The 14,171-nt window shown below is 37.1% G+C and overlaps 1 protein-coding gene across 1 annotated transcript; it reads right to left on the minus strand.

The window, feature by feature from the left end:
* Positions 1–4,602: 4,602 nt before the first annotated feature.
* LOC108671942 lies at positions 4,603–10,113 on the minus strand. Its single transcript, XM_047883112.1, has 6 exons — positions 8,997–10,113; positions 7,913–8,135; positions 7,200–7,335; positions 5,587–5,726; positions 4,661–4,886; positions 4,603–4,607 (listed from the first exon to the last, which is right to left on the minus strand). The coding sequence occupies exons 1-6, from the start codon at positions 9,524–9,526 to the stop codon at positions 4,603–4,605; spliced, it is 1,260 nt and encodes a 419-aa protein (XP_047739068.1). The 5' UTR covers positions 9,527–10,113.
* Between the last annotated feature and the right edge of the window lie 4,058 nt (positions 10,114–14,171).

The following is a 14,171-nucleotide window of genomic DNA, read 5'->3' on the forward strand; positions in this document are numbered from 1 at the left end:
GCTTAAAGACAACTTTACGCTAAGGTGATGTTAACCATTGCTAAACTTCAACTGTTTTTTTTCATAGTTTTTGAGGCCTCATATAATATCGTTAAGAAAAATCTCGTCCAAATTCACAAGCGAAATCGATTCCCTCCTAAGGGAAAAACTGATCACTGGGACAATGAAAAATAATAAAAATTCTCTCGTCCGACAGTATATTCAACTCGTGCAGCTATTTAAAAAGGCATTCAATTTTGTGTCAAAGTTTTGAACTATTAGAAATCTACTATTCTATTTAGCAGAAAAGACCATTCTATTTTTCAGATGAGCAGAATGAAATTGAAAAGCTCTATTTAGACCTTCAATCCTTTTGTACCTATTAACACCTCAGCTCGGACTGAGCTTGAGTACGTGATCAATTCTCAATTTATTTGCTGCCTTTCACTCTTTCTAGAAGATAACTTTATTTATTTTCTGCTGCCAGAATTCGAAGAAAGCTTTTGGTTCAAAGCATTGAAAGTAAAGCGTGATTCGTGTGAATGAATCTAAGAGGAATCGCAGGCTTGCAGTTTATTGCATTATCTTGCAATTGATATCTCGTACTTCGACTGCAGTTGAAAGCTCAATCATTCCGTATGCATTCGAGTTTCGATGACAGTCATAGGATAATTATTCAATATTAAAATATTTAACTATTATAAGCATATTTATCTACACACAAGTTAAGTATTCATTTGAGATTTTTCGTATATTAATAATCCCGATTCATTTCCGGCATTTATCTTTTGATTTGCTAGCACTGATAGGCTCTAATATAAGTTAGTAAGGTCGACGGCTGTGCTGATGGAGAAGTGCAGAAACACGATTTTTCAGGCTTTGTTTCGTTAATCATTCATTAAATAACATATAACCTACTGTAATTTATGTTTTTCGTCATTGGAAAGACGAGTATAACATCCCTTAGCATCAACGGTTGTACTTGACCAAACCTTATCTTTATTTAACGCAACCATGTGTTACTATTTAATTTGAAAAACTCGCATTCGATTTCAATCCACCAGACATTCGGATCTTTTGAAAAATAAAATCTTGGTGAAATTTGAAGATATAGGTATCATCTATTTGCAGCTCTGCCTCGATCATCCAACGCTAGAAAAACATATCTTTAGTAAGTTATCATTTAGCGATAATTAAAAAATGTGTTCATCGTATGTTTGCAACATTTTTGAATAAGAATAAAGCAACAGGACCGCCGTGCTTAAATCTTAACTTCAACTAGAATATCGCTTGAGCTGAAAATTTTGGGTTCGGATGCGAGGCAATTTTCCAGTGCTTGATAAATAGAATTTTTTAAGGTGGGCAATATGGCCTTATTGCTGGCGCTTCGATAAATTGTGATGGATTGGAACATAGGCCTGCTTAATATGCGGCACAAATTGAACTGCCGAACATATTTGTCGTATTTTTCGACTGGAAAAGAATATCGATTAATTCTGATCCAGTGCTAAATTTGTGCTAATGATACTTTAATTGCTTCAATAGTAGGTATTTTCTCGAGGGCGGTTATTATATGTGTAGATTATTTCAATTTGATCATTATATGTTGGGGAAATTCAAGATATTGTTATGTCTGTCCTTTCATTTTGTTTATAATTATTAACTCAAGAGTTCTTACACTTAGGAAATGTATAATTAATGAGTAATATATTTCTGAATTTACCTTCGATTCTGGCCAATTTACATGTGCTTATTCTGACTGTGCTGATATACAATTGACATTTTCTTGCGAATTCTATTTTTGATGGAAAATACCGGATAATGATCAAAGAATTGTCGTATTTTCATAGCGCATTTTGGCTTTTTATTTTTGCGACCGGAGCTGTGGATGGATTTAGCTTTAATATTTGTGACGCTCATCTGCGTCTTTTGAGGCTCAGCCAAACATTTTCTGACAGTTGATTCGTTGGTTTCCGACGTAGGCTGAACGGAGAACAAAATTCTTTTTCTGTTAGTTCGAGACTTGCCAGAACTCTGGAGGAAATTCTTTCATTTGATGATAGCCTTTGCTGTCACAGGGTGTCCGGCACACAGAATTGTTCTCGAAATAGGTTTTTCTCTGATGAAAAGATCTAAACTTTTTGCCGGGCTTTTCTAACTTCCGCACGATAAGTTCGCTTGCGTATCACTGTTGTCTGATCGGGCCACACAACATCGCTGTGAACGCGGCCGAAGTTTTGTTCTCTTGAACAGAATTTTGTATTTCTATGTTTCATGGCTGGTATAAAGCATGTTTAGCTTGAGCTGAACATTTTAATTATTTTCAATTTCATTAAATTTTTCTGCAACGGAATTCTCATGTTCGGAGCGTACATTTTTATTGCTTTAAAATTCATAAGAAATGCCGCAATTAGAATTGAAACGAGCACTTCCGTGATCAACTATCTAATTTTTTCTCGTTTATTGATTTGACGTGAAATTGCGTTATTAGAGGAATGAGATTAAAATCAAGTTATTCATACATCGTTTATTTAATCGCAAATACAATAACACTAAAACATCTAGACATCAAAAGCATCGTAATCGCGCATCTGAATTTCAAGCGCCAAGCTCGTGTTTCTTTAGTTTTGATCGACAACATCGCTGTTTCATTTCAATTCTTATCCAGAGAACTTATACAACTAAGATGAACCATGGATAAAATTTTTGCGATGATATGCTTAGATATACAGTATTCGTATATTTCTCTTGAAATAATATCAAACATAAAAGCCGGTGAAGAACTATTTTATTCTCCATATTTTAATTCACCAATGTTCCCAACATCTGTAAAATCCGATCAATTATCATTTTATATAGAATCATTGTTAGAATCAATGTTCATTATTATTCCTTTTGAAATGATCGGTATGCAAGAGGGAGAAAAAATTTTTTGTTGTGTGAATTCGATATAAAATTTCTGTTCATTTAATTATGCAGTGCCTGGCAGTTTCGATTGAAATTTAAATCATTTAAACAATCCTTGGTGCAGTTATTATTCGTTATTAATGATAATATTACAAGGAGATGTCCGCTAATTTTACAGTACGTTGAAGCTCAATACTGGACGAAAATGTGTTTTTCTAGGCGAAGCGCTTATATTTTTATTTTTTTGCTGGCGAGATACAGATAGCGAGATATTGCCACGATAAGGTAAAGTCTCTATTTCTCAACATTTTATAGTTAATTGTACGCAGTATAGCATCTTCCGAACTCAATATAATTGTTTTTCCCTTTCATATTACTCCATTACATTTCATATTTCCTTCTAAAACTTGCGTTTTTTGCATACTTTTGTTTCCTGCTTCCCCCTCGCGGTTCGCGTTTAGTAATGAAGAAGATCCGCCATTGACTCAATAATTTTATTACTTTTTAATATAATTTCCCCTTTAATTCCCTCTTTTATATATTTTCCCCTTTAATTCCCTAATTAGTTCTCGGCTGCGTGGATTTCACCGCTGCAGCAGGAACCAGCAAAATAGGAGCTCAAGGATAACCAACCAGCGCCTGCCGTCCTCAAAACCTGCACAGAGACCAATATTTATGCACATTTAACTATTTATTTTTAAGAACATAGACAAAATTATCATTCAAATATCTTTTGTAAACTGATCACATGGTTAATAGTTTAATATAATTTCTTAAGTTTAAAACTTTCTTGAGCTGTAAAATATTGGTGAAATATATTGAGGATATTCTAATCTATTCATTTTTATTAGTTAATTAATTTATTATTTAGGGAGATTTTTTCAGAGAGAAGACGCTGTTAATGCCATACGAGAATCAAGGTAATAGTGGAAAAATCTCATTACATCATTTATTATTATTGGTGCTCCCAACGAAAATTAGTCAAAGAAAAACGTGCACTTACTATTTGATTTATTCGAAATAAAAACTCCCATTTACTCCCAAAAAACTCTTATTTAGAAACTCCCGCATTTACTATTTGATTTATTCGAATTACAAAACTCTGATAAATTCGTTCACTTGACTTCTTGAAAAGGAAATTGTTAACGAATTTGGTTGAAAAAAAAGTAATCAACATTGATAGTGCTATCGATCAAGCTCCGAGCCAAGAACTCTGTTATGACGTCTCTTGACTTATAATACAGTTTAATACAGTACCTGTATTATACCTGTAATGGTTGTCATCCATTATACCTGTAATGGACCATTATTCCTCTAATGGATGTCATTCATTATACCTGTAATGGACCATTATTCCTCTAATGGATGTCATTCATTATACCTGTAATGGATGTCATTCATTATACCTGTAATAGACCATTATTCCTCTAATGGATGTCATCCATTATACCTGTAATGGATGTCATCCATTATACCTGTAATGGATGTCATCCATTATACCTGTAAAGGTTGTCATCCATTATACCTGTAATGGACCATTATACCTGTAATGGATGTCATCCATTATACCTGAAATGGATGTCATCCAATATACCTATAACGGACAGAATATAACAGACCTTGGCTAACAGCATAGGCGTTATAAGGAACAGGAAGCATCTCGTCGACATAGAGCGTCTCTGACAAGTTAGACGCAGCTGGCCGTTGAAAGTAACCCTACTCTAGTGTTTTAACCGTATGAGACAATATTTATAATGTACAGAATATAACAGACCTTGGCTAACAGCATAGGCGTTATAAGGAACAGGAAGCATCTCGTCGGCGTAGAGCGTCTCTGACAAGTTGGACAGCAGCTGGCCGTTGAGAGACGCCAAGCACGAGACGCGCGCCCGGCCTGCGCTGAAACGCACCGGCGCTACGAGCTCGACGCTGGAGCGGGTGCTGATCCTACCATCGTCGTTAACGCGGTCTGGGTAATCCGTCTGCTCCTCCGATGTCGCCTGCGCATAAATTATCAATAATTATATTAAATAATAATATATTAATGCTTACTTTCTCTTTCATGAGTTTGCTGCGAAATAGCCGGCTATACGCTGTACTATCGGAGGAAAAATTAGACTCTTTCCTACAGTTTGCCACAATTGGATGTTACGTAATAAGATCCAAGTACAATTCCGGACAGAACTATATGTATAATTTGAGTATTATTTCTTGCATTTCAATCTATATTGTTGTGAGACCTTTTGTTTGAGTTGTAGATATTTTGGAAACATTTGTTTATTTTATTTGAGTTTTCGTGTCTGTGCTATGTATTGATTGCTGTATGAGTTTGGAGTGATTATAATATCAATATTAAAATATGAATATGTGCAGCTTATTTCTTTATTCAACTTTTGATAATTTAAACCACTATTCACTCGATACAAATAATTATGAATATCAATTGTGCTATTATATTCTAGTTGAGGTACTCTAGTTATATTCAGTTTAGTATGTTTCTGATGATATATTATATAATACAATCCATTTCTATGAAGCAATAAATACCACTACGGAAAATAAAGTACAAATGAAAGGTGCATAAATAATTTCCGGATTAAATCCCAACATCGAATCGTGCAAATTCGCTTCATATATCGCAACAATCGATGTTTAAAATTGATACACAATAGTATATAAGCGATGCATAAACATACAGACCGGTATATCATTGATATGCCATTGCAGATCGGTGCGCGGGCTGGAGTCTGTAGCAGTGCAGAACCTTTGGATGGTCTCACCAGGTTTGTACAGCGCGGGCGCTGGTAGCTGAGGGTAGATGCTGATGCTTGCTGGTGGAACTGTCAGAACGAGAATCATGGTTTACTATGGTCGGAATGGGTTATAAATAATTTAGTATAATTTATTTTGCGTATACATAATTCAAGATTGTTGTGAAATATGTGGAACTCGTGGACGGAACAAGATTCGTGGGTCGGATAACGTATCATAAATCATATTCCTCGAAATTCGCACACGTTTCGTATTATAAACTATATTCACCCCAAGTTCGTCTTGGGTAAAAACGAGGCAGGCAATCTCCGCGGTGCGTCAGGCGAAATGAAACAAAGGCAAACAAAATTTAGGACGAAAAAGTGACATCGTTGGAGCGACGTCCCCAAGATCCTAATGAAGACGCATCCTCGACGAGGAATTACCAGACCTCGAGTTTTTCAGCTCAGCCATTCCTTGTTTACTTTCTTTGAACTCGCAGATTAAACGCCGTCGGTACTTTCAAGTAACGTTTTTTTTTTTTTTTGTCAATCCGAAATATTTAATTTTGCGACATCGCTTTTTGGGCAGTGAACAAATATACGGGGTTAAGATTAAGATATAAAAAGTTAAGGTTAAAAAGGTTAAGATGTACAAAGGTAAGATTTGGTAGTGGACGATGCGCTATTGAATCGCAATTAAGTATGACCTGACGGTAGTTCGGTTGTAGCGGGATCCGAGGATATAGAGGAACAGCGTAAACGATTACATAATATACTTTTAGGATTATAGTTCGGCTTACAGGTTAGGATAATCAGATTATAAGTTGGAGCTTTAACACTGATGTCTTCGGCGTCCAGTTGAAGTATGGATAAGTCCAGAGTGTATCTTCTACTCTGAAATTAATTTAGGGTTACTGTCCTGATGGATACGGACAGGAGTAAGGGCTTACACACGACTGTTCTCGGCCCAAGACAAGTTAATCGCTTGAGACAGAGCTTTTATAGCTTCGCTATTTGACGTCACCAAGGGCGTGACTTGATAAACAGGAAAGACTAATAAAAGGAAATGCTTATGAACATATCGCATGTGAAGGATATTATCTTTTAACAATGAAGACATCAATCAGGAAATATCCAGGGATGAATGGTATCAACATTGTCACCTGACATTTCTGCTTTCATTTAGGGATGAATTTTAATATTCCGGTCTTTTTGGTTTTCCTTTGCCATACTTCTTGTTATCTTACAAAATATGTTTAGGTAGTTACATCGCCTTCATTAATCACTTTTTCATTCGTCAAGACGGAACCATCATCACCCATCATCAATAATTCGTTTGCTCACCTACAACTGTCATGTTTTTGTACATGACGGCCGTCTTGAAGGCCGGGGCCTCCGTCATCACCTCGCACTGGTGGCACCATCATCACCCCCATCATCAAGTTTGCTCACCTACAACTGTCATGTTTTTGTACATGACGGCCGTCTTGAAGGCCGGGGCCTCTGTCATCACCTCGCACTGGTGGCACCATCATCACCCCCATCATCAAGTTTGCTCACCTACAACTGTCATGTTTTTGTACATGACGGCCGTCTTGAAGGCCGGGGCCTCCGTCATCACCTCGCACTTGTAGGCGCCGCTCGTCGCCTGGGAGACGTTCAGCAGCACCACCGACCGCTCCGTTGACCGCCACTCCTGCACCGAGACCTTTACTACTTCACACTTCATTAAATATTATAGTTTTTCAAATTATTTATATTGACAATTAAACCTTCAATAAACATAATGGTCAGCAGCACCACCGAGCGCTCCGTTGACCGACACTCCTGCACCGAGGCCTTTACTAATTCGCACTACATTAAATATTATTAATATTCAAATTATTTATATTAACAATTAAGCCTGTCATAAACATGATAATCGGCAAGTAACCGACCGCTCCGTTGAGCGCCACTCCTACACCGAGACAGTAAATTTTCACCGCTTTAGACTAAGTTGCTAGGTTATAGACAATTGTTGGTAATAAAATAAAATTATTAAATGTTATTCAGCAATATTATGAACGCTATGCATTCGGAAAAATGCCTTAGCAATTTTTTGACTTGCGAAACCATCATTACTCTAACCCTCAATTTATTTAAAATAAAGTAGAGCAAAGAATTTTAATTTGGACTTTTGCCTTGAGAAAATCATACACGTCCGCTCCGGAAAAACATGCAAAGTAACACAAAGTTTAGCGTCAAGAAAACAGTAGCCAGCGACGTAGACTCACGTCAACTTTGATGCCGTTGAAGTGATAGACGCTCTTATTGTTGTGTTTCTCTGTGTTGTATGTGTAGAACTGATCCTTGTCTCGCCACCAGTTTACAGTGTAGATCCTTTGGCCTTCCCCCAGCAGTCGGAAGTCGCACGTAAGGTTAATGTTGTCACCAACCCGCACCAGCGCCGGCATGCCCAGCGACACGATCTCCACGCCCGGGCTGCCCGTCGAGGACCTGGGCACCGGGCACGTCAGGGTTGGGACTGGGTATCAGAAATGTGGTTATCAGTTCCTGAATACGTGAGGGATCAACGTCGAATTTGTGGCTGGGCATCAGAAATGTGGTTAAAGAAAAAATGATCGCCGGAAAGGTGGTTAAAGATCATGTAAAGAAATACAGGATTGGACTTCAAGAATAAAATGTTTTTAACAGTTTCTAGGTTCACCACCAGAAGCTCATAAGTTTATGGCTAATTTTCCTCAGGACGGAATGCGAATAAACATCATTGCAATGATCATCTCGTCAATAAACACATCTCCATAATTTGTTTATATATTGCGCACGTACTCTAAATAAATGGCCAGTGTAATTAATTGTATGCCAGTGCAATAGCATGGTAATTATATAATCTCCAAAAGTCCATGAACCTGAATTCCGAAAGCACTGACATGGCCTGTTCACCTCAAATAGTTAAATTGCTGTCATTCAAACCTAATGGTAGTAGATTGTCCTGATGAGCATATTTAATTCAAAGTAATCAACTTTATTCATTCATCCTCAACATTCTCAACACATTCTTCAACAGTCATTCATTCTCGCTTCGATCAACTGTTGAGAGACAGAAGTAATCTTTGTTAGGTTCATTCAAATTACAATTCTACAAAGGTTTGCAGAACCTTTGGTAGCTTCTACAAACTACTACAATTTATCTTTCAATTGTCTTATAAGATTCAGACCTGGCATTCTCGACTAAAATTGAATTATCAACAGCAATTTTCCGTACAATAACGTATGATATTCATGTACAGGCTTGCGTATTGAGTAATACTTATGGGGTCTGTGCTATAACTTTCTTCTGCTTCTTGCAGGCCTCACCGATCTATATTGCGACGACTATTCCTATAATCTTCCGGAAACCAATTGTTGTCATACGGTCCCAAGGTGCCGACGTGAGGGTAAAGAGGATATTTCCCCTCCTCTCCTTCGTAAGGATGAGGGAAGTTTGAAGGAGTCCCTCTATGTTGAGCGAGTGCCAAAGCTCGCGGAGGTTCTAAGAAGCTCATCTCTATTTCGACAGGCGCTCGAGATTGCTGTTCAGTGGATGAGACCTCGGGCTCGAATGCAAATCTCGTAAATATTGGCGACGAATCTGCTTGAGTGCCGTCGGGTGGCTGTGGTGACGGCGAGGAAAAAGACGACCCAGATTTGTACTGTAATATCGTACGTGGAAATGGAGATGACGCCAACGTCAACGAGCTGCCAACAATGAAGGCGTCAAGAAGAATAATTCGCTGAATAATTTGCAGGCAATACACGACCAGGGCGCTTTTTTTGTCCATTGGCTTGCATGACGAATAGTATGAAGGGCTTTCCTTCCTCTGCATTATTACTTCTTTTCTCGGCATTATTTTATTCTATGCAACTACTTCAATTCTAGGAATAAAATTTCGAGTAACGTTCAGTCGCTAAACTACACAAAAAAAACTTAACCATCATTTAAATATAAAATTGGAGCTTATTGGCTTCAAAAATCCAAGGAACAGATTATCGTCCTGTTCAATTTCTTTGATGTTCGCGATTTTCTAGTTATATCTAGATAACTTTGCTAGTATAAACAATTTTTCACCATAATTTTATAACCATAATTATCTCAACAGTATTCAGGGCATTCACCATAATTTTATAACCATAATTATCTCAACAGTATTCAGGGCACACACAGTGTTTGTGTTAGAGCTTCTATGCATATAATGGAAGACACAGTTGACTAAATATACTCATTTGAGAGTTTTCTAATTTATCATACCGCAGTCATTGTTCAGTAAACTTATTTTTCAATCTATTTTTAGTGCGGCACGAGTAAGACAACTGTCAACTATTGATAATTTCAGAAGGGTAATTGACACGCGGTATATTTAAAATTGTATAATGAAGTGAAATTTCATCAGTGCATTAATCAATCAATTTATTCTGAGCTCGTATTTCTTCAAAGACGAATATCTTATACTTCCAACTTTCACGAGTATCTGGTGCATTCTTCACTTCCAACTCAGGTCTAACTGGACCTGAATGTTTTATTACCCAGAGTATAAAACATTTCAAGAACATGTGATGTAATAATTTAATGGCAGTTACAATTCATATTGTCATATTTTGCGTGCGATGTATCAATGCTAGAGCTCATTGTTCAGCATTTCCTGATCCACGCTCTGAAAAAATCTCCGGGATTTTTCATCAGAATCCAGTAATGGAAAGCCTGATCGTATTTGGGATCTGCTGAAACTTGGAAAGTTCATTTCCTTGCAACTGAAACCTTAAAGCAGAATTGGTAATGTTCCTTAAAAGCGTATCAAGGAGGCTCTGCCAGAGCCAGGCTTGCCAGACTCTCAAGAAGCGGCTTCAGTTAAATCTCTTCGGTCTTGATGCGTTATTAGGATGTATTCTGCTACTTGTGCAGACAACTTATCCATCTTATTAAGAATCAGGCTTTTATAAAACGCGTATACATAGGTTAATCGAGAAGCAGAAAGAAAATAAAACTTTTATTTGGAGCAACCAACGAACAAAACGAATTTTAGAAAATTTTCCGACTTTTCGACCATTTCGACAATTTTAAGGGGCAGGGTGGCCTAGTGGTTACAGTTCAGAGTACCAGGATTGGAGCAGAGAGGCGCGGGTTCGATCCCAGCTCTGTGCGCCAGTTGCTGGTCAGAATCGGCGAGGAGGCCAGGCGGTTAAGCGCAGCAGAATTGTAGCAGTGAGTTGCGAGTTCGAGACCACAACAAGCTGTGAATGTTCTGCTATGTTAAGAACCGGTGACAGGCCTACGGCCTAATAAACGCTGAATCCGCTATTATTATTAATATTATTCATCAATGTAATATAACATCCTATGTCATTATATTTGCTATAACGGGACAAAAGAAATACCCAGTGATAATAAATACATAAGTAATGTTCATCAATGACGATGCTCGCGCATCAGTAAAAAAAAGAAAACAGAATAAAGTTATCCTACTCAGAAAACCCGACTCTATTTTCTCCTCAAATGCTAGTACACGTCAGGGATCTGGATAAACAACATGCCGGCCATTTCTCCCCTCGTGAGATCACGCCGACTTTTGCATCTTTTTTCCTGGGCAATGTCGGGCGGCATAACCATAAGAAAAGGCGTCAACTTGCCTTCGGGATTTGTCAGTGTAGCGACCAAGGCTGGCCAAGAAATTTTGTATGAACGAGCGGCTGTTCATGCGGAATAGCAACGAGCAAACGACTCGTAAAGGGAATCGTCCACGCATCGCAAGCCGGCCAAAATACTGACGCTTGCCACCTTTGTGGCCATTAATAGTCCCGGCTGCGGGAATTTTATTACTGCTTCTTCTATTCTAATGCTGCTCGCTCTAATTCAGGTCAACGTATGGGCATATTTATGCAGTCGTATCCTCGCTGAATTCAAATGCCATGAATATTAATATAAAAATATAATATGAGTAACTATATCATAGGTGAAGCTTCTGCAATATAGAGGATTGTAATGCTGATATTAATGATCATGTTTCAATGTTATCGTAATTACAAAATTATTTCATCACTGCGTAAAATTAAATAAATACTAAAATGCCTAAGCTCCTGATTTTTTATATTATTCATGAACCCAATAGAGATTTGTAAATCTACTTTTGCCATATTTTTACGTAATGATTGGTAGACAATTGAGAATTTCGCATGAGCCCCGAATGAACATCGTTGACTGTTGGGAGAATTAAGTTTCAAGAGCAAATAAGCATTGCCACAGTGGGCTTTTATTTTTTACAAGGACCGTTTCAGTTTCCATTTGCATTTTGTGCAGATTACCTGGCAGAATCACATTATTTTACTCTGCTAGATAATTTTCTTATTTAATTGCAGTGTGTTCTTTTTGCGGTGGGGAACGAAAATAGTTTGTTTAAAAAGCTCATCACATTTTTTAGTGCTTCATTTTATACGAATATTGTACGTATTACTTAATTATTGATTTTCATTCTCTTTGAGTGTATGGTCCAATTTTAAAATTCCAATCAAAGATTCACGTTCGCTTTGCACAATAATTTGGTTCTAAAAAATATGGCCAATTTTTTTGATAAATCGGATAATTTTTATCTGAATTATACTCTGATAATAAAAATAATACATTTTGCTAATAAAAACGATTACTCCGATAAAATTAAAAAATTTTAACGCATAAACATTGAATTGTTTTCGTAGTTTCATCGTGGTTAATTTGCTTTTCAAAATCTAAATTTTTGTTAGCTACAAAAACATTTGCAGAAGAAGCTTTTCGGTTTTATGATATTTTTTCAAACGTTTTAATTATACATTATTTTTTATTTTATGAAAGTATAATTTCGTTAACTTTTCCGTGTAAAGATTTCTTACGAAGGTGAGATTTTTTCTGTTGCGGTTATCGTCCAATAAAAATTTACAAGAAAATTAAGAAGTTTTTAAGATAACTATTATTGAAGAAATAATCTGTCTCCGTAGAAAAATTGACAATGTTCGAATTAATGTAAGTGCATAGTGTGTTAAGTGATTTGAATAATCGTTATTGGTGACAATATACTCAGTCTTAGTAGCATTATTGAACTTATAAATAACTGAATAATTTTTTATCATTATTCTTTAATTATTCAACACTTCTATTCATTACAGAAGATGGACGTTGCAAGTAAACCGAAGTGACCTCAAAATAATAAAAAAACATTTTTTGCAACTTTTTCTATTCCTAACAATCGTAGTGAAATGAAAACGAAATGAATTTATACTCATATTATCAGTCTGCTTATATCGCAAGTTCACAAGGAATTTAAAAGCGATATGGTAAATTTTCTTGGCGTTTTCTTTGCCTTTAAATTCCTTGATTAAACACGCTCCCGTAAACTCGTTAATATTGCGTCACTGTATTTTTTCGGGTTAAGCCTTATATACAAATTAATTTCTTATCAAGTCCTCATGACAGAGTAAGCCCTTCTTGACGCCTAATCTGCAAGTCAAATTTACGCTCCTAAGACGACCGAGCGCAACAAGCGCAAGAGCCACTCGGCTCCACGGGAGCTTCAACATCAACCTCCTCACAGCCTGAGGTGCAAGGCACCACTGAACCCCTCGAATTTCCGAGGCTGGGCTGCCCTCGCCAATTGGGCTGCAGTGCCTATACGACCACGTGACCCACGCGAGAGCACAGAGAGCATCAACTGCTGCGGCACTTCCCTCCCAAAAATGCCACGGAACTACTCAAAAAATATTGCAACGACTCTTAAACAGGATTGTAAAAGGCAAAAAGCCGACCAGTTAATTCAACGGAACGACTCTGAAACAGGAATGTAACGGCATGGTGCGGAGTAGTTAATTTAGAGGGACGCCCTGTAAAGGACGGGATCTCTAACTATGATGGTTTGCCTTACAAAACTGATCACAAATTCTCCCCTCGAAACTTATTCTCTCTGGAAAATCATAACGATCCTTGCGTTTCTACTTCAGCTTGTTTCTTGCGGAACTTCTGTGTTTTATCTGTCACGGATTTACAGTGTTCAGGTTGAATTATCAAGTTAATATGTATTCATTCTTACTTTCTCTTCCATGAGCTTGCTGTGAAATTATAAGGCTACCGCCCTATTATTGAAAGGCAAGCTGCACTTTTTTCGGATTGCACAAATGGTTATATGGTTCCTTAAATTCTAGGCAAAATTTCGGAGTTTTATTTCTATAATTTATAATGTGGTTAATGTGATTTATTCCTGAACCATTCGGTTCAGAAAAAGTTAAAATAGCCTCACATGCACTTCGTCTTCCAAAACCATGCTTCAAACTATAAATATTAGATAAAATTATCCAAGTGATTCATGATAACTACTTGTATTTATACTATTAACTTTAGAATAGAATAGAATAGAAGTGTCGGCGTTGAAGAAATAGGCCCATGGCCTGTTGCCGATTCTTGAACTTTTCGTGACTTGGTTCACAAGGGATCCGGCCTTTGGAACCCGATCTTTCCATAGCTGACGATTGATTGAG

This window comes from Hyalella azteca, unplaced genomic scaffold, assembly GCF_000764305.2.
Source record: "Hyalella azteca isolate HAZT.00-mixed unplaced genomic scaffold, Hazt_2.0.2 contig12030, whole genome shotgun sequence".
NCBI lineage: Eukaryota > Metazoa > Arthropoda > Malacostraca > Amphipoda > Hyalellidae > Hyalella > Hyalella azteca.